This window comes from Papilio machaon, chromosome 23 (genome assembly GCF_912999745.1).
Source record: "Papilio machaon chromosome 23, ilPapMach1.1, whole genome shotgun sequence".
Taxonomy (NCBI): Eukaryota; Metazoa; Arthropoda; class Insecta; order Lepidoptera; family Papilionidae; genus Papilio; species Papilio machaon.
Window position 1 is genome coordinate 4,095,928 of NC_060008.1, and position 21,571 is coordinate 4,117,498.

Genomic DNA, 21,571 nt, shown 5'->3' on the forward strand with positions numbered 1-21,571 from the left:
AGAATTCCACTGCCGTAACACTTGTATTTGCATATATTGTAGTGTAATGCAGTAGAATTCTACGGTATTAAGGTAAAACAGACAGTAATTGACCACTTTTTTTTTACGTTGTAACTTTTAAAAATTGTTTTCTTAAATAATTATAGTAGATGCACAGAAATATTACTTTTATTGTTGCAAAGGTTTGACATTTATATTTATTAATACTTTTAATAGTACTCGAAATTGTAAGTACAGTTGAGTTGACTTTATTAGTTTTAGCCCGATTTTAATATGGATTTTTTTTTTCAAAAGTGATTGTGTAATAAGCTCTAAGTGAGATATTGGTATAGTTTTAAATTTTATTATATTTTACATTCATGAACTAAAGGTTGAGAGTATATAGTTGGCGATTTTTTTTAAACTGCAATGTTCTTTACCTTGTAAGGAATTGTTTTTGATACCCTGTTTTTTCTGATCGTGGAATCTCACATAATTTTGTTTTAGTCGATATTTTTACATGCTTTGAGTGATTTTGTAATCTTCAATAAACATAAGACAAAATTGGTTTTTAATTCACTATTTTTTTTTAAACTTATAATGTCGAAGAATATTGCAGTTTTTATTAATTATATTTTTATTTACATTTATATTTTTAATTATACATTATTTTTTTAGTAGCCTAATAACAAATGCTTATAAGTGAAACAGAAAAATGTTGCCACTAATTTTTAAGTTCACAAAAAGCATAAACATTATAATTCGATGTGGTGTCTTGTGTACGAGAAGGTGCAATGTTATTTTTATTTATTTATCTTGACATTTCATTTTATAATATTGAATTTTTACAGTAATTATTTTTTGCAATTGAAAAAATTTTACGTTTACAACGTAATAACAATGAAAAGGTTGTATTTTTTTGTATATTTTTATTATTATTTTATGTTAACGTTATTGTACACTATGAGATGTATACAGGATGTCCGGAAACCATATTCAGTATCCAAACAAGGTAGCTATATAAACAGTATGATTTAAATTATATTTGCCAAGGAAATCTATAGTCTTCCGTTTTTACGTAATTTTCGGATGTTCTCTATATTAAAAAAAATTATTTTGATTTTCCTTTAAGTTTATATAAAATGCTTTTATTTTGGTATGTTAAGGACTGTGAAAGACCAGGGGGACCAGAAAGAGTTCATGATCGTTGTTTATATGTGTTGTGTAAAATATTTTAAATTTATATTTTTTTATTAATTATTGTTGCGTTGTGATCAGAACAGCTAATTACTAATAGAATTTGCACTATTACATTTAAGTATGTGTATATAAATGGCGGAAACCGCTTGTGCTTAATAAAAAAATACATATTCCAAATTTATTTGTAGTTTTCCTGAGTTAAAATAGACTTGGAATCAAACATCTTCATGTCACCGAGGAATTAAAAACAAACACATTTATATTTATATAAATTTATTCCAACATCACAATAAATAAGTAGCACTTACAACTATGTGTTCTATTTACTAATAACAACAATCTATAATTTAATCAACTATTCTAATTAATTGTAAAATTAATGGTGTTAGAAGTGCTAGGGAATAGATATTAAATTTACAAATGTGAAGTAAACCACTAAATTTCATTTTAAACAACTATTGTTTTTTTAATCTTTTAAATGTTCTTATTTTCTATGCACATATGTAAAAATGGTACAATGAATGTACATATATTGTGAAAATGATAATATACATAGAGATAGCGTAAATGTCAGACCTGAATATTATAAATCTTGGTATATTAAAAGACCCTAAAATGTATCTATAGTATGTAGAGTGCGCTAAAATGTAGTTTACATTTATGGATCCAGTGTCGTCAGGTATGGTATCCTAGAACTCGTATTCGGAGACGATGACGACGAGTCGCGCGAGCGCGCTACCTGCAAACTGACCGCGCTGGTACAGCGACATCGCCAACTCTAGTTCGGCGACCTGCGGCCCGCCCAGCGCGCACAGTAGCGACACCACGCACACGTTACCGCTTGGCCGCATGCTGGCAACACAGTGTTATTGAATTCCACTAACAATCTAAGAGAGATGACAGGCTTTCAAATTTTAAAGCGTTTAGTGATATAAAGGTAATTTTTAACAAACTAAAGTCATGCCCCTGTCCAATACAAGAGGGATAAAAACTAAAGAAACTTTACTTAAATTTTGTTTCTGACAAAGTTCACATGTGTCAGAGACAATGCACTTACTCGAAGCAGGTGAGGTCAGCGGGTTTGACACCACTGGGCGCTTTTACATCCACCAGTCGCATCTCAAAGCTCACCACTGAGTCGCGCCATGACGGCCCGTGCATCGTGAACAGATCCACCTGAACAAAGATTCCACAACATTCAGTGCTTCTAATAGAAAAATACAGTACTCCTAGTAATAATATATATGTATAATTAGCTAATTCATATACCGGTATGTCAATTGTAATGTCCTATAATCTTCCTTAAGACTAGCATTACGAAATACATAAATATTTTTTCAAATACAATTAGTAGTTCTAAAGATTAGCGCGTTCAACACTAGCTTTGTTATCATTAACACATGTAGGTAGATGCCGTTGTACTCACACTACCCGCGGGCAGGAAGATGTTGGAAACGAATGTGATGAAGTTGTAGCTGATGGCACTCGGCTGCCGGATGCAGGCCCAGTCGGTGACGGAGCATGAGCGCTGGATGCGCGTGCATTTACTGGCAATACATAGGTTAAAAATTAAGTAGAGCGCAAAAGTAAACCAAGATGTATCTACATCAGTTATTTTATGCGTTTCTTATGATTTAAGAGGGATTCTAAAAGTGATAATATTAAAGAAACCAATAACAATAAAATAGGAAGCTGCTATTTACAACAATAAAGCGTTTAATATTTGCATATAAACCATAATGATATAGCAGAATTTTCAATTTTATTCTGGTCACACTGTTGCTATGTCAATGTCAATCAGTATCGGTTGTCAAATATGTTTACCGCGTACCGCCGCGTTTAAATTAAATTTTATATAATTATTTATTATGGTTTAGTGGTTGTTTTGTATTTGTTTAAATTCTGTGCAATTCTGAAGGAATAGTTATATTACGTGTTGGCGATGCATTAAGTGTAAAAATGAACATCACTTCTTAAGTTTAAATATTTTTAAAACAAAATAATGTGTTTGTAAAAACTTTAAAAGTGTTTTAAGAAAAGAAAAGAAAGGTGAATTGTAAGCGAGTCCCTTTTCCCTATACTTTTGTTTCTTATCTACTTATAATTGAAGAAGATATTAACGGTTGTTTTAAGGTAGAATCAGAATCGCCGCTATCATGAATTACTACTGATCGCGTAAAAGTTACGGTCAATGGTCGCAATTTTTGATTAAGATCGGTGCTGGGCAAAGTAGGAATAGTATATAGGACTGTTAAACATTTTGTTAAACGCTTACTGCTTGGATTCGAGACGATATCCTGGCGGACAGTCGATGTGGTGGCAGTGGTAGCCGCCGCGTGTATTCTGGCATACCAGCCCCGCGTCATTTGCTCGTGCGCACTGCGCCTCGCCCGTCTCGCACTCGTCTATATCTGAACACGAAATATTTCTTTGAGAAAACAAACACCACCAGAAAAGGAACTACAAGGGACACATAAAAACGTACATACATTAGTTAAATATTGTAAATACCATAGACAATTAGGTTCGTTCAAATCTCGTTGGAACGTATCAATTAACGAGTACTTTCATGCAAAATGGCCAAAGCAATTGTCTTGAAGGAAAAGTTTGATGTATTATCAAATGCAGCCTACCTATGCAGCTTCGTGCGTCGTCCGACAGTCGGTAGCCGTGTGGGCAGCTGCAGCGGTAGGTGCCCGGCACGTTGACGCAACGCCCGCCGCACAGCCGGCCCCGTGCCCGCGAACTGCCCCACTCCGCGCACTCGTCCACGTCCACACATGTTCTGTTACATTACAGTTGGTTGTATAGCAGTTTTTAGATATCTTGGTGGCTCATAACTTTGCGCGAGTTGTTGCGCAGAACATAATTTTATGTACATATGTTGGGACGTAGTGGGATGGTACTGTATGCCACTTCGACGACCTTGGGCCACGAAGATATTTGAAAATAACTATATATCGAACCGAAAGTTTCTTGAACGACGGTCATAAGATGCACTGGATATCTGGTGTCATAGTACAGCGAGCCGAATGGCTAACCCTGTCTGTAGGGTAGTTGTACCTGTTATCGACGTGCAGGCGATATCCGCGCTCGCAATAGCAGCGGTAGCCGCCCCACGCGTTGGCACAGCCCTGCGCGCACACGCCCGGAGACTCCGAGCACTCGTCCACGTCCACGCATACCTACAACATACATTTTTATCTAGCCTACCCTATCAACCAACAAAACTAACGGTTTAACTACGGTGGTCTCGACAACATAGACTATTTGGTAGTGAGATCTTCATTCTTTCCTACTTAACCTACAAATACTGACGTTAATATTACCTTATCATTTGTAGGCGCGTTACGGAAGCCTTCACCGCAAGCACACCGGTACGACCCCACTGTGTTGATGCACTGGGCGTTGTATGAGCATGGCTGAAAAAAAATTGAATTATTGATTTATAACATTTCGTGAGAATTGTAGTTTTGAAAACCGCGATGTATGGTAACTAATAAGACGTATGCAAAAAGACTACATGTGCTATTCTGCATTCTCTTATGTTTGATCATGAATTTTCTAAATTTATTAGCAGTACTTACATTGCCATACGCGCACTCATCGATATCCTCACAGCGCTGCTGACCAACCAGCCGGTGACCCGCGGGGCACTGGCAGGAGTACCCGCCGTAGAAGTTCTCGCATCTCTGCTGAGGACCACAATCGGACACGTTGCGGGCACATTCGTCGATGTCTGTGGAAAAAGAACAAAGACATTCACAGGAAACTTGATATCGAAATTACGATATTCTAGTTACTAGTTAGGCGATTCAGTGAACTAACCTCGTGTAATTTGGCTATCGGAGCCTTGTATACCGCTATCAGTTAGTTAAATTATCATATTTTCAAAAGAAGCAGTGGTCGTTACAGTATCCCGTCTTATTTATACTGATGTTGGGTGAATACACTAGTTTTTTATCTTCCAAATCGAGCTATGATGCACCTTTCATGCAACCCATCCATCTCCTATTGGATCAATTCAGTCTTAATTTGTCAACAGTCTTTCCAGAAATTCTGTATAATACTTACCGACGCATCGTTTGTCCGGCGTAAGTTTGTAACCCCAAGGACAGGACGTGAGCACGGAGCCGGAGGATGCCCGGCTGTATGTGGGCCGCATGACTCGTGAGCCTCGCTGCCCGTACTGCGCTCCTACTGTTATCACATTCGTCTCTGGCAGTACCGATGGTTCTCTCGGCGTCGGATCTTAAGAAACAAAAGTCAAAGTTAGTAACAAAAGTCTGTGTGCTAATTCTGAGGATCATAACCATGAGTTTTGCAGGGCTGGGTCGATATGCCGTGAGATAGAGAAAAATTGAAACTTATATTGTCGAAGGCTAAGTTCCACTTCGGGTGTCAGTACACTCTAGTTAGTAAAACTAGTTAACCATGCGTTTTTAGTAAAATAAAAAAAGAGCACACAACATTGCATTCATTCAATGAGAAAAAAATACGCTGTGTAAACATTTTATGTGTATAATAAAATGAAAAATGTCATCAAAAATTTCCCGTGGTCGTTTTGGCAAGGCCACATAGTGTATGTCTACAGAATGGACTTAATGACACTACGAAAAGTTGAAAAGCTTTCATATGCTCATTACGCAATAGTTTGAGCGTTCTCCAAGCATGTCATTAAGTATCATGTTTTAGAGTAATTTCTATTTTTATATGTGTACTTTCTTCCTAGTAAAAAATATGGAAGGAATTTAAATATGTCGTATAAGATAAAATAATTATAATCTTACAGTACGCGGGTGTGTCAGTCTCTCCCCTGCACCGTTTGCCGCACACACAGCGGTAGCCACCATCAGTGTTCACACAGTCCTCTTTCGGGGCACAGTTGGCTTTATTACTCGCGCATTCATCTATGTCTGTGAGCATAAAAACATTGTAAGAGGTATTTTTAAAATGTTTACGTGATTCTTGATTGATTTCGAGAACAGGCAAATACAATAATGGTCACATGAGAGTGATTATTTGTAACTTCTTCGTTTAGATGGCACACAATTGTTCATTCCATAAAAAAGGTGAACCAAATAGTTAACAATAAAAAACACGTTTATCAAGTTTTAATTTAGTTTTTCGTTATTTTTTCACATACCTATACATTTTCCTATAGCGGGACTGAATGCATATCCAAAATCACAAGACATTGGCGGAGCGTACCACGGAAAACGTGGGCGCGGCGGCCGGGGTGTTTCCGTGCTCGTCGTACTCACTGCAAAATAATTACAGATCATAAAGGCAGAAAGGACGGAAAACATAGAGACGTAAGAAGAATAACGACAAATATAAGAAGACAAAAGATATGACATAAATAAACCAAACATATTTTACCGGCAGTCGTACTTTCCGTGGTCGAAGTGGTAGTTCTAACGGTGGTCGGTTTGGGTGTTGTGGTGGTAGTTGTGGTAGTGGTGGTGGATGTGGTAGTGATGACGACACACCAGCCAGTCGCGTCGCGCCGGAAGCCTGGCATACAGTCACACATGTAGCCTCCCGGACGATTGTGACAAACCTCGAGGCTGCTGCAGATGTGTTTGGCAGTTTCACATTCATCGATATCTGGAAGGTAGATCAAATTAACTAAGATATCTAATATATAAAATTCTCGTGTCACAGTTTTCGTCACCGTACTCCTCCGAAACGGCTTGACCGATTCTCATGAAATTTTGTGAGCATATTCAGTAGGTCTGAGAATCGGCCAACATCTATTTTTCATTCCCCCCCTCCATTTAGTTTTTTTGACTGCGCGCGGACGGAGTCGCGGGCGACAGCTAGTATACTATAAGATTTAGAAGAACTAGCCAAAGAGACGAGCCGGAGGCATAAATGTAGTCCACTATTTCTACCCACCCTTTTTTTGTAAGGAAAGAATAGGAAGGAGAAGTAGATTTGATGGAAGAGGGGACGAATAGTAAGAGGATGTATCCTCTTTCTGTGCGTCCCATCCTCTGTCGATTCAAGGTAGGTGAAGCATCTGCGATTGCGGATGTCTATAGGCAGTGGTCGCTTCATTTTTTAGGCGTATTCAGGTGCCCGCTTGCTCGTTTGCCACCTTTTAATATAAAAAAAAAACAAAGAAAGAGATATAAATTGTACATCTATTAGCCTTATAAAATGCATTTGACTGAAAAGAACTTACCAACACATTCTCCAGTAGGGCTCTTTTCGAAACCATCCAAACAATGTAAATCTTCAAGACTAAAATCTGGTTGGTCCGGTTTGTACGTTCCTATGACGTTAGTCCATTTCTCTTTTGGTAAATCACTAGTGTTCACGCCGTAACTGCCGTCTGCTTCTCTCTCTTTCTCGATAGTAGTGACATTTGTTGGTGTTGGTACTGTTACTTCAACAGGAGTCCTTGGTACTTCTGGTCTTCTCGGCCTGAACTCTGGTCTTCTATGCTCGGGTCGGTCTGGTATAGTGTAAGGATTTCGCCTTGTTGTAGGAATCAGATGCCTGGGATAGTATGGATTGTATCCAGGCCAAGGCCGAACTCTAGGGGTACGGGTTGTTGTGGTACTGGTTGTTGCAGGCGTTGTTGTTGTCGTTGTGGATGTCGTTGAAGTGGTTGTTGGTCGTGGAGTAGTTGTTGTTGTTGTGGTGGTTGTTGTAGTGGACGTAGTGGGTTTTGTTACTGGGAGACTTGGTTCAGGAATTTTGTCTACATTCGTTGTATTATCTTCTCTGTAATATTGAATATCTGTTAGTAGATCTAAAATTTTGTCGAAGACAAATAAAAGAAAGAGAACTCTGCGCTTATCATTGGCGTTACGATATTTTAAGATAAGCATACATTGCGACAGCTATAAACAACTGTATTTTCTTGATACTAATAAAGCTCATAAGTCCAAATCGAAAGACCATGAGATATACTTACTCGGAGTCATAGTACTCGTAGTCATAGGCGGCGGGCGGTGCGAGTGTTGTGCTGGTAGTGGTAGAAGATGTGGCAGCTCTGCGCGTACACGTGAACGATCCCAACACGTTGAGGCAGTGCAAGCCGCTTTGACAGTTGTCTAGCTTCAACGCGCATTCGTCTATGTCTGACAAAGAAGTGCAAATATTGAAGAATAGTATACAGAAAAGGGAAAATAAACTAACACTAGATAACTGCGAACAGGTGATGTTTCCGCGATTTGTATAATCATCAGTAGATCAATAAAATAATATAAAATTAAAAAGTGAAATGCACGTGAATTGCACGTGAACAAGTGAAGGTGACGAATGTCAAATGTTACCAAGAAACTACAATTTGTTACTTACCCACACAGGAGCCAGAGGAAGAGTCTAGTTCAAAGCCATTCTTGCAACGGCACTCGTGACCACCGAATGTGTTGATACAGTTTTGGAAGTGATCGCACAAGTGTGAACCTTCACGACATTCGTCGATATCTGCAAAAATAATTGTGTAAAAATTATATTTCTCATTTACGTTTTAATTCTGATTAAATTTGTTTAAATAAATTACCTTCGCAAATTGTTCCACCAGGCCGCTGTCTTGTTCCTTCTTGGCATTTCTTCTTCGTTAATCTGTTGAAAGTATAACAATTGATTTTCTGTGTTTATCGCATCTTTACTTATAATTTTGAAAAATGTTTAAAGTCATACGTAATTTGTAGGTCAAACTAAAATATATTACATCGTTCGTTATATTTTAGCTTTAACAAAGTACAATCCTTAGATTTTATTCTCAAATAATGTAATCTGAAAGATACTTTACTGTGGTAGAGTACTGATTTTGGACTTGCAGTTGTAAGCACCAGGTAAGTTGACGCACACTTCACTGCGCCGGCACACCTCAGAACTCTCTTCGCATTCGTCGATATCTGGAAGAATTAATCGCTATTAAAAGAGTGTAATGACATTGTAATAAGACAAGACGACGATTTTAATTCTTAACTTAAAAAGTGCAATTTGTGTTAAGATTCAAATTAAATGAGGATAAGCACTGTAAGTTAGTTATTGTTTTCTAATTAATTTAGCATCTAAGTAGCTAAAATGGTAGAAAATTCGAGATGCAATAAAACTTTATGGTTAATACAGATTTAGTTCACCAATGATAAATAATATTAGATTCATTTAGGATAAGTGAGTCCGGTGTTACCTTCACATATCCCTGTAACAGCGTTGACCTTGAACCCGGGGGCGCAACGCTTAGAGACGTGGTCCTGGCAGAAGTAGCTGCCGTGCGTGTTGATACAGTGCTGGGAAAGACGCTGGCAGTCGTCCAATCGTTCTTCGCACTCGTCTATGTCTGAACAAACACAACATTAAATTGTTCTTGGATTCGTATCCGTATAAATTAAGGATATAGTAGACCACGGTGTAAACGGTTGTCTGACTGGACTGGCTTGATATAAATAAAGTTATTATATGTAAAGTATTTTATATATTTGCATCCGGTCTGATAACTATAGCGTCGAAGGTCTGTTTGAAAAGCTAATACTTTACCAAGACATTCGTCATCTGGTCCTGCCCTAAAACCAGGCGGACATATGTCATTCTTGACCGTGGGGGTAGTTGCAGCTAGTTCCGTGGTATGTCCGGGTATGGCCTCTTCAAATGGCTTGCCCGCTTTCCCCGCGCACTTGTACCCACCGATAGTGTTCTCACACAAATATTTCGGGCACGGCGGCCGAGGTAGTTGACATTCATTTATGTCTAAAATAAAACACAGGTAGTAATTATGTATTTGAGTCATAAAACTTTTCCGATGCCTTCTATAGTTTAAATAATTCCATTGCACTGTTGATCGTTGTGGTCTAATGACGTAATAAATTTATGTTACCATCGCAAACTTGGTTCAATAGGTTCCGCTTAAAGCCGGGCGGGCAGCTTAGGCTGACGTCTCGCTTCTTGATCGGCACGCACTTGTACGAGCCCTCAGTATTGTGGCACACCGTGTCTTCTTCGGTACATAAGTCTTCCATCAGTTCACCGCATTCGTTTATATCTAAAAGAATTTCATTGGGTATATTAATGTAATGGATTACATATAATATCTATAAGATTTTGGAATTTTTTTCTATTCCTTAGTCTATCTTACTAACATTTTAAATGAAAATGTTTGTATGAATGGCTGTTTGTTACAAAGTATCTCCAGAACGGCTACATGGATCTCCCTAAAATTTGGCATAGATGAAGAACACATAGGCTACTTATTACATTTTTTTTATTTCTGCGCGGACGAAATCGCGGGTGAGAACTAGTATACATATAAATTAAATTCCCTTTCACCTTTGCATGTCTTATTATCCGCTTCTAGTTTATATCCTTTTCGACATTCGCAATTAATCTTCCCACCACCATCTTTGCAGATATGATGACAGGAATCTTTCTTACACTTCTCTTTCTTTTCTTCTCTCTTCTTCTCTGTTGTTGTTTCTATCTTCTTTTCCGTTGTAGTCGTTTCTGTGGTAGTTTCTGGATTTTGCGAAGCTTCCTATTTTAGTTCAAATTAAGTTTGATAGTTTCATAATTTACTTAGTTATTAAATTTAATTTAAAAAAGAACGTGGCAGCTTTGTATGTTTGTTTTAAAAGACAACATTCGAAATTCAAATCTAAACGATACATGTATTAATAAAAGCTTTCTTCTATATTTTTAAAAGTTAAAAAAAGTAAACGTGTGTGGCCGTATTAAGCCGGCTATTCACGGATAATCCCGACGGGATACGGTTTCGGTGTGTACTTTCCTAACACGGCGATTCTAAATCTATTTCAACATCGGGGATTAAGTTTCGTATCTCATTCCTTTAAGTAACGTCAGGAAAGTTGACGTCAAAGTCGTTTAGCTGATATTTTGTCTGGATAAAAATAATATATGTGCAGATCATTGAACTCCAGACAAGTTTACACAAGCAGAATATAAAATAGATATATACTTTATCACTATTTACAGGAAATGGAACTATTTTCGTTGTAATCAAAACTAAATACGTACTTATATCTAAATTATCCCATAATATAATGACACATTAGGAGGAAAAATGCAATTTATGAAAACATGGATATATTGCTTATTCTATAACGTAGAAGAAATAATCTTTTTCTCTTCCACCATATATTAAAAACTGGCCAGGGTAAAGACAAATAGTTCTCACCAAACAGCATTTATGGAAGGCGTTTTTCCTTAGTGTTGTTTGAGGGCTCATTCCCTCTTCCGCAGCGCTGCCGCAGGCGTCCATACCCTGGGACTCTCCTGACCATCGCCCAAACGAACATTCATCGCAACACGTCTGTAATATAAAATACATACGATTCGTGCGAACGTTAAGAGTTATTTTAAAACGAACAACGCCGAGTTTTAACGCGGCGTTAAAAAAGCGTCCGTGTGAGTACGGGCTAAACTTTTTAAAGAGTGAACTGTAGTTTTGCTTGCTATAATAATCTATCATCTAGCAATAAAATTACCATTTTGACCTACCTTTCCTATATCGGTTTTGGGCAGACCGCATTGTTTTTTTCTGGACAATTTGATTCCAAAAGCGCAGTCGTCCTTCTCTCTAAAATGAATTCATAAAAATATTTTTAACACCATCAGTGCAACCGACTCTAATATCAAAAAAAAAAAAATTGTAATGGCAAGAAACGTGTTAAATTGCCATGACAGCATCAGTTCATTTTTATTAATCTAGACACTTTTTATTATCAATCTAATTGAATAGTTTAAAAATTGCAAGTAAATCAACTTTCAACTTTTCAATTTGGAATTCAATTAATTAATGAAAAGGTCAACAAACAATGCTTAAAATAATTTAAAAAATGCAAAGCTCCAATTCAAGTCTAAGTGTTTTTTTTAAATTAATGAATTAAGTAAAGTTTTTATATTTTCTTCTAATGGCATTTTTCTCCAACTTTACGATACTTTTTTTGCCTTTCTTGAATTTTATTATTCAATCCTTAAAGTAGATAGGGTTGTACCTATAAAATCGAAAAACGTTTTTTTTTTGTTTCACAAACAAAAAAAAAATACATACATACATACATTATTTTCGTACATGAAATATGTAGATAGAAAAGGAAAATATACTTTGTACATAAATTCTTGACATTAATATTTTAACTTGATATACTCACACAAAATGCTCTTCACAACAACCTTTCGCGGCTTTCAAGCAAGCCTCAGTTAACTCCGGTTCCAGATCATCAGGTGCAGATACTCCGGAGCATGCTCTGGATGACGTCAGCGCTACCGCCGCGTACTGACCGTGTGTGCAACATGTTTCTGTCACCTCTGATGTTTCTTCCGATGATAGACCTGTTAAATATCACTGTTTACTAATTAAAAAATGTTAATACATTCGGACCTGGATAAGCGTCTTTATTCGGTCCCGAACTACCTCCATAAGCGAGAAACTTTGCTTAGAGAGAAACCTCTATAAGCGAAAAAAATAGCGGTTCCTTGGACTCTCGCTTATAAATGAATCAAGTGAAGCGTTCAATTTAGTGTTTTAAATATATTTTTTTTTTTTCAACTTTTTGATTCTGTAAATGTTTTCAAGAGTCAGTCGGGTCGGGTACGATATAATTCATTCAACGTCAGTTAATTTTATAAAATTTGCTTTTTAAAACGCAATACTTTACAGCCAGAAATATAATTCAATTGATTCTTGAAATAAAAAATTTCTTTTTATAATTGTAACAGTTTGGAATATTGTTATATATTAGGTCCTTACATATGAAATTGGCGTTTTGTATGGGAGGAAAAAAAGTCGAATATTTTTTAATATAATATATTTAATTAATCAAAGTATGAACCATTATTTTCTATGCACTTTTGCCATCTCATAGGTAGTTCATTGATCCCTTTACTAAAAAAACCAGTCGGACGGGAATCAATAAAATCTTTGAAGACGATTTGGACTGCCCCATCGGAGTTGAATTTTTTCCCTTGCAAGAAGTTATCCAAATTTCGAAAAAAATGGTAATCTGTTGGAGCAAGGTCCGGGGAGTACGGAGGATGTCTTAGACTTTCCAATTGAAGCTCTTCTAATTTAGTAGCCGTCTGTTACGCAGTGTGTGGTCTAGCGTTGTCGTGAAGCAGCAGTGGCGTGGAGCGATTGACCAGCCTAGGTTGTTTAGCCGATAGCTTTTCCATCATGGTTTGCAATTGCTGACAATAGACATCAGCCGTAATAGTCTGGCCAGATTTGAGAAAACTGTAATGAACAATACCGGCACTAGTCCACCAAACGCTTACAAGTAACTTTTTTGGGGTTAATTTTCGCTTGGGGCAGGATTTGGCTGGCTGGCCAGGATCCAACCATTGCGCTGAGCGCTTCCGATTATCGTAAAGAACCCATTTTTCATCACAGGTAATGATTCGGTTTAAAATACCTTCATTATTGTGCCGGTTTAGTAATGTAACGCAACAGTAGACGCGCGTTTGCCGGTTTGCTTCAGTCAATTTGTGAGGTACCCACCTTTCAAGCTTTTTAATCGTCCCAATTTGCTTCAAGTGAATTAAAACAGTTTTATCACTAACATCGCAGCCTGCAGCTAACTCGGACGTGGTTTGCGATGGATCCGCTTCCAAAATAGCCTTCAACTCTTCATTATCAACTTGAGTCTCAGGCCGTCCACGGGGCTTGTTTTGCAGATCGAAATTTCCAGAACGAAAACGTTGAACCAAAAACGAACTGTGTTTTCTTTTGCAACACGACCGCCATACACATCATTCACCCTTCGAGTCGTTTCCGCAGCACTAGTGCCACGGCGGAACTCGTACTCGTAAATAATGCGATATTTTTAGTTTTCCATTTTGTAAAATGAGTGACGCAAACAGAAAAAAACAGAAGAAAAAAAACAAACGAATTACGGTCATCGAACCACAGATACATGAGTCTATAGCTGTACAAATTTGAATTTGGAATTCCTTACCAAAGAGGAGAAATTCGTGATTAAATTGGCCAGTACGAAAAACGCCAATTTCATATGTAAGGACCTAATATTTTTCTACTACAGTAGATAACATTAAACACCTTCGTTAAAATAATCTCGACTTGAAATATGAAAATATCTCCTTGTTGAAATACATTTTTCAAACTAGGCTACAGTAAAATAACCTAGACGAATTGTTAAAAAGTTAACTATACCGCATTATCAAATAAAGTAAAATTTTTAAACATATTTTGACAAAAAAAAGTATACAGTAGCCCGTCATGATTAATTAAAAAAATAAGGGTAAACGAAAATTGAAACGCCGTGAGACCTCTTCAGTATAATGAATGTGGCTCGTTCCATTTCTTCATCATACACACAAACTTTTTACAAATAACCTACGAATAAAAAAAGTATTGTTTTCCGCTAAAAAATTAGTTTTAAATTGTTGTAATTGTTGTTGACGTGCGTGTGTGTTAATAATAAAAGACCGGTTTATGAGTTTTCTTTGTCCAACAGGAAAAACGTTATTTTTTCATCATCATCAGCTCCCTCTATACGACCCCAACGAGTTACCAGTCCCCATCAACTACGCTGGCTCAGAGCAGGTTGTTTGACTTCACACATATCTTTGAATTTCTTCTCAAATATGTGCAGGTTGTATCACGATATTTTCCTTTATCGTAAGCACGTCGGATAAATGTACATATGTAAATCGAAAAACACACACACAGGATTTGAACCCAAGACCTGCAGGTTACTAGTCAAGTGCTTAACCTCTGAGCCACCGATGTTATTTTCTTTACGGCAATATTATGGTAATAACCGTTCTATTGTAACCTCCTGTAGATTTGTAATGTATATAATTTAACAATTTAAATGAAAAATTAGACCGTTCCAATGTAACCTCCTGTAGATTTGTAATGTATTTTAACAATTTAAATGAAAAATTTGATCAAAGAAAATTTTCCGTGTAAAGCTAGAAGCCTAAGCTAGCGTCAGCTTATAAAATCGCTCGTAGCTAGATTTTTGCAAATTGTGTCACTATCGCCTCATTAAAATCCAACTTCCGTTTGTTCCGTACAGACACAGGTTTCTACATTCGAAGTCACTCGATAATCTCGTTGACCTATGCTCTAATGATGCACAAGCAAAAATATCGATAACACAAACGTATCTTCTAGAATAGGAATAACAGGATAAATATGTTGCAACTTGGGTTTTCATTGAAAAACATGATAAACAAAATATTTTCTTATCTCGTCTGAGACTACGATCTGTTTTTGTTTGTATTAAAATTACATTTATTTGAATAAAAACTAAGGAATTATATTTATCTCACTTCCACTTATTAAAATGTATTATTATTCTTCCTCTGTCTCTATCATTTGGTGCACGTATAAATTAAAATGGCGTCTCTTTAAGACGACTGATTAATTTAAAAATTTTAAATTCGTAATTAAATCTATTGAAGTTTGAAGAAAAGCACACAATCCACTTGACGGTGAGTAACCACTTATTATTCAAAATTGTCAGTGGGGTATCTGTAATTGGGACTTCGTTTCAAGCTAATTACTGGAAATAGGCACATTTCTATTGTGCAGTTTTACATATTGTGTTTTGGATAAGTACGTTGTTATAAGATCTTGTAAAATACGATGCATAAATATTTTTGAAAGAGAAATACCCTCCGTAACTAAAGCCAAGTTTATAGTTTTAAAGTTTTTGAGTAAAAAAAGGGCAAAATGTTTTTGTAAAAATAAAAATTGGCAAATTACATTTTATTGAGAATAAATTATTTCCTCTATTTTAATGTCCGGTCATATATTGTATTTATCTATTTCCATTTTGATGTCAGGCTACAAACTTACATTGTTAGCTTTTAAATATAGTTGGTTATTAATGGGACTGTTACAAGATAACGGATTTCTGTGAAAACCTATCATGAATAAATAAAGCTCTGATATTTATTTTCACATTTGCTATCTTTGTACTAAGAATTAAGCCAGCTAATAAACACATTTCAGTTCCGATAATTCGTTTGAATTTCTAATAATCTGATAAGTCAAAGAGCATGTTGGTAATACCAGATATTATAAAGCATTGTAATTCAAAACCATGACATTATTTGTATATAAATTGTTGAAAGTAAATATATTTTTATTTCAACATAAATGTGTTTTCACTAACGAAGCGTTTATTTAAAAACATTTTTACATCCTCATTATCTTTGAAAAAAAAAAATTAAGGTTTTTTGTACGGATATTTTTACATTATGCCCGGTTTTCATTATTCCAGTTTAGCGATTAAACACACACAGTGTGTATTCCAATGTTGGCTTAATTGTTATGTCCATTTTTCCAGGTGTAATCCAGTGCTCTTTCCAATCGCTGGACTGTAATAATGCAAAATGATTGTTATAGTTTAATACAAGTATTGCGGCAGTGAAATTACATCTTCCATTGTGTAGTTTGTTTACCTAAAATGTTAACAAAAAGAAAGGGGCTATAAGTATTTTGGATTATTAAATATGAACCCCGGCGACCTCAACTTAACCTCTCTTAATTAAACTTGTTTTCGCGTCTTCATTGTTCCCAACCTCACCTTGAATTATAAAGGTCTATTTGCGTGGCCGGGTATACGGGCGCCGTGTCCAAAGCCCGCTTGCATGCATAATTTCAATCAACTCTATTTCGCACATGATAACTAGAATGAATCACTGATGAGCTACAGGATGTTCTTTCGACCGAATCTAATCCTCCCTAGGTCTTGATTGTTTTATAGGACTTTCCAGAACCTGGAAAACAGTTCTCCTAAACAGTTGCTTTGTACAGTTTTCTCGTACTTAATTCTCGCTATATATATACCACTAACAGCTTTGCTTTGAATACGGCGTTTTGGATGAAATCAGTTCGCGTTACATGTGATTTTCCAACACTCCGACGAATGCGTCTTCAAGAGCTACAGCTACCTGTAGCTAACAGGAAGCTAACAGATACCATCTTTCTATCACATTGTAAGTTAAAATTAGATGTCCATATCACTTGAAATTAGATTGTTCTTAGAAGTAATGATACGTTTAGACTATACACGGTACAATGTATACATCGAATGTCTCTATATACACCAGTGTGTCTGATTGTGTTTCTTGCGACATAATTATTAGTGTAACCCGTATAAGAGGAAACGGTACAGACCTAAATGTCGGATTTTTATGTCGTAGTCTAATCGTACCTTTAGGTAGGATAAAGATTCTAAATTATCTTTTTGAATACCGAAAAGTAATGCATTTTTTTATAATATTTCTATAACTAAACTTAATTGACTGCCAATTACAATCAATAATCAAAGTATATAGCTACGTTAATCCCATTACACATTTTATAAACTACTAGCGGTTCGTCCATATTTCTCACAGGTAGATATTTATTTTTTTAATATATCAAACAATATTGAAAAATAGCCTATGTTACTCAATAATAATGTAGCTTTCTAATGGCAAAACAATTTTTGAAATCGGTCCAGTAGTTTATGAGTTAATTCGTTACATACAAAAATACAAATCTTTCGTCTTTATTAGGTCCTTACATATGAAATTGGCGTTTTTCGTACTGGCCACTTTAATCAAGAATTTCTCCTCTTTGGTAAGGAATTCCAAATTCAAATTTGTACAGCTATAGACTCATGTATTTGTGGTTCGATGACCGTCATTCATTTGTTTTTTTCTTCTGTTTTTTTCTGTTTGCGTCACTCATTTTACAAAATGGAAAACTTAAAATATCGCATTATTTACGAGTACGAGTTCCGCCGTGGCACTAGTGCTGCGGAAACGACTCGAAGGGTGAATGATGTGTATGGCGGTCGTGTTGCAAAAGAAAACACAGTTCGTTTTTGGTTCCAACGTTTTCGTTCTGGAAATTTCGATCTGCAGAACAAGCCCCGTGGACGGCCTTAGACTCAAGTTGATAATGTTGAGTTGAAGGCTATTGTGGAAGCGGATCCATCGCAAACCACGTCCTAGTTAGCTGCAGGCTGCGATGTTAGTGATAAAACTGTTTTAATTCACTTGAAGCAAATTGGGAAGATTAAAAAGCTTGAAACGTGGGTACCTCACGAATTGACTGAAGCAAACCGGCAAACGCGCGTCGACTGTTGCGTTACATTACTAAACCGGCACAATAATGAAGGTATTTCAAACCGAATCATTACCTGTGATGAAAAATGGGTTCTTGACGATAATCGGAAGCGCTCAGCGCAATGGTTGGATCCTGGCCAGCCAGCCAAATCCTGCCCCAAGCGAAAATTAACCCCAAAAAAGTTACTTGTAAGCGTTTGGTGGACTAGTGCCGGTATTGTTCATTACAGTTTTCTCAAATCTGGCCAGACTATTACGACTGATGTCTATTGTCAGCAATTGCAAACCATGATGGAAAAGCTAGCGGCTAAACAACCTAGGCTGGTCAATCACTCCACGCCACTGCTGCTTCACGACAACGCTAGACCACACACTGCGCAACAGACGGCTACTAAATTAGAAGAGCTTCAATTGGAAAGTCTAAGACATCCTCCGAACTCCCCGGACCTTGCTCCAACAGATTACCATTTTTTTCGAAATTTGGATAACTTCTTGCAAGGGAAAAAATTCAACTCCGATGGGGCAGTCCAAATCGCCTTCAAAGATTTTATTGATTCCCGTCCGACTGGTTTTTTTAGTAAAGGGATCAATGAACTACCTATGAGATGGCAAAAGTGCATAGAAAATAAGGGTTCATACTTTGATTAAATAAATATATTATATTAAAAAATATTCGACTTTTTGTTCCTCCCATACAAAACTCCAATTTCATATGTAAGGACCTAATATAATATTAGTAGGTATAGACTTAACCAATTTCCACAATTAATTTAATAATGTTGGTCGACATCGAAGATTTTTTTATATCTACCTTATAGCAACCTAACACCAGAATTCGGCGGCCAAGCGTCTGTTGTTCATGGGCAACTGCAATAGCAGATGTTAATTTTAAAGAACGGATGAAGGGACAACAGAAAGAGGATATCTCCCCATCCAATACATCCCCTCCCCTGCCAAATCCCATTCCCCTTCCCATCGTTTCCTTATAAAAAAAGTGTGGGAAGGGAACGTGGACTAAAATTAGGCCTCCGGAGATATAAAATAAATACTTTATTATCTGAATTTATTAATAAAAAGGAATGAAGGAGTAAATGGAGTTAGGTTATATATTTCATCAATTAAATAAAATTGGTGAAATATTAAAGCCTAAACGTAATATGTAGGTTAATCTACTTAGATAGTGCTTTTATAATAAACTTATATGTATTCTAATTCATATGTAAACGCATGTCAATAAATATAATGTTTTACGAAGATGTTCCATACATTTAATTAAGTGCTCGGCCTTCGTTGCACAGATGTATGTATATTTGATCAAATGTTTTATTTCAATCGGCATTTGCAAATAAAAATTCTTTATCACTTACTCACCTTCGACCAAATTTTTCGAAATTAAACACAAAACACTTATGTATAATAATTTCATTTTAATATCGAACATTTTAATTAATTTTTTTTATTAATTAACACTGTTATTAATTAATATCACTGGATCACTGTCATATTAAAAGTTTTTCGTTGTCTATGCCACTACGATATTGAAGTTTTAAAAATGGCGGGAATAAATTAGAAGACGCGGGCTCGCGTGCCGTGGCTTACTTGTTAATGATAAACAGGTCACAGAAGCTATAGATGATAAGTTTTCTGCGCAAGTTGCTACTATTGCAGGTCACAGTTCAGTATTAGGAAAACCTATATCAAAAACAAGTTGATTACTTTGCTTTGGATATTTTGAGAACTAGATTTGATAATATAATTCAATGTATTGTCAATGTATAAATAAAAGGAAATGATAAGTATTATGTCTTGTACATATTGGAGTGGTGTTTAAAATGTATTTTTTATATCTTTTTGACTTTTTATTAAGGGTAATACAGATAGCGGCAATTGTTTTTAATTTAAATTTAATTTTGAATGTATAAAACATGTGTAACTTACTTAAACTAGCTGTCGCCCGCGATTTCATCTGCGCAGCATAAAAAAATGTAGTAAGTTGCCTATTCTTACAGATTGTGTTCTACATCAGTGCCAAATTTCATCAAGATCCTTTGAGCCGTTCCGGAGATACATTCAAACAAACATCCATCCATCTAAACATACGCATTTATAATATTAGTATGAAGTATGATTTAATGCTGTGTTCGTAATTTAATATTTCTGACTTTTTTTTACACTGCAACTGCAAATCGTCTGCAAATTGCAATAGTAGAGTTTGCGGGAATTCTTTAAGAGATAGTATTTGTAGCGAATAGTCTTATGATATGTCTGAATGGCCCTTACGGAACCACGTGGGTGAGATTTTTACATTACTATACTTCGGACCGGTGTACAATTTTGTACTAAATAAACTAGACTATGCCATAAAATCTCTTGTTGGACGGAAATCGTATCTCTTCTTATGAAAATTCGACTTAGTATAATGAAACAACTCACTGTCTTGTACCAGTTGATTACTCTGCTCGCAGCGTATTGAAAAATTTCATTCATCCGTCAAGTCAGGGTAAATGCAACAGTAATTGTCGACGCGTGATATTATCTCTGTTAAAAGTTTATGTAACTGTCGATCATATTATGTCAAAATACACTTTCTCTGAAGATATTCCCGTGATTACGGCGTGAATAGACAATTGAGTTAAGGAAATGTGATTTATCCCACGCGAGTAACATGCGGAAATGCGACAGCTTCGTGCTTGTAACATATTAGCGTGGGTTTTCACTGTCGAACAATCTCAACAATATTGTTATCTGCATTTTACAAAGATAAAGAGGGATGATAAAATGTATGTATTTGAGTGTTCCTGCAGTGTAAACCAACGGTCACACAGATCTTATGTATATTCGCACGGATGAAGTCGCGGAAAAAGACTAGTAATATAAATAAACAACTCCAAGAAAATTGTAACATATTGGCAGAGATCTATCTAAACTCTTTCTAATATAGTAATTGTCTTGTTTATATTTTCTCTAGCTTATGAAATAAACGAGACAAATTGTTTTGGAGTAAAGAAGATAGAAGCTATTATTGGTCCGAGGAATCAGATACGGGCATCGGGTCAAGTGCGACTGATAACATGTTGTACGAGTTACTCAACACCCGCACCGACAGCAGGAAAACTTCTAACACACAGATAAAGTTACCGAATATTATTAAGAACTGTTTAGTATTTTTTAAGAAAGTATCTGTTATATGATAACAATTGTAATTTTTTTTTGTGTAATAATAACATTAATTTGTCCCAAATAAATAATAATTACTAAAGGCATATTTATCGTCATTTATAAAACGATAGCTTACTAGTATATTTCGTTTAAAATTGGCCTAAAA

General features: G+C 36.1%; 1 protein-coding gene across 2 annotated transcripts; it reads right to left on the reverse strand.

Moving 5' to 3' along the window:
• Window positions 1-1,707: 1,707 nt before the first annotated feature.
• LOC106716916 (fibulin-1) lies at window positions 1,708-19,843 on the reverse strand. Of its 2 annotated transcripts, none has more exons than XM_014510577.2 (25): window positions 19,618-19,843; window positions 12,309-12,489; window positions 11,656-11,734; window positions 11,333-11,467; window positions 10,468-10,672; window positions 10,019-10,183; window positions 9,682-9,891; window positions 9,335-9,484; window positions 8,951-9,056; window positions 8,699-8,760; window positions 8,494-8,622; window positions 8,108-8,273; window positions 7,370-7,914; window positions 6,574-6,789; window positions 6,326-6,442; window positions 5,970-6,095; window positions 5,254-5,430; window positions 4,767-4,918; window positions 4,509-4,601; window positions 4,243-4,364; window positions 3,813-3,964; window positions 3,455-3,590; window positions 2,606-2,726; window positions 2,237-2,355; window positions 1,708-2,031 (listed from the first exon to the last, which is right to left on the reverse strand). In XM_014510577.2, the coding sequence occupies exons 1-25, from the start codon at window positions 19,685-19,687 to the stop codon at window positions 1,869-1,871; spliced, it is 3,897 nt and encodes a 1,298-aa protein (XP_014366063.2). In that variant the 5' UTR covers window positions 19,688-19,843; the 3' UTR covers window positions 1,708-1,868. The 2 variants fall into 2 exon arrangements, with proteins under 2 accessions (XP_014366063.2, XP_045539800.1); XM_045683844.1 differs by having other exon boundaries at window positions 6,562-6,789; window positions 19,618-19,842.
• Between the last annotated feature and the right edge of the window lie 1,728 nt (window positions 19,844-21,571).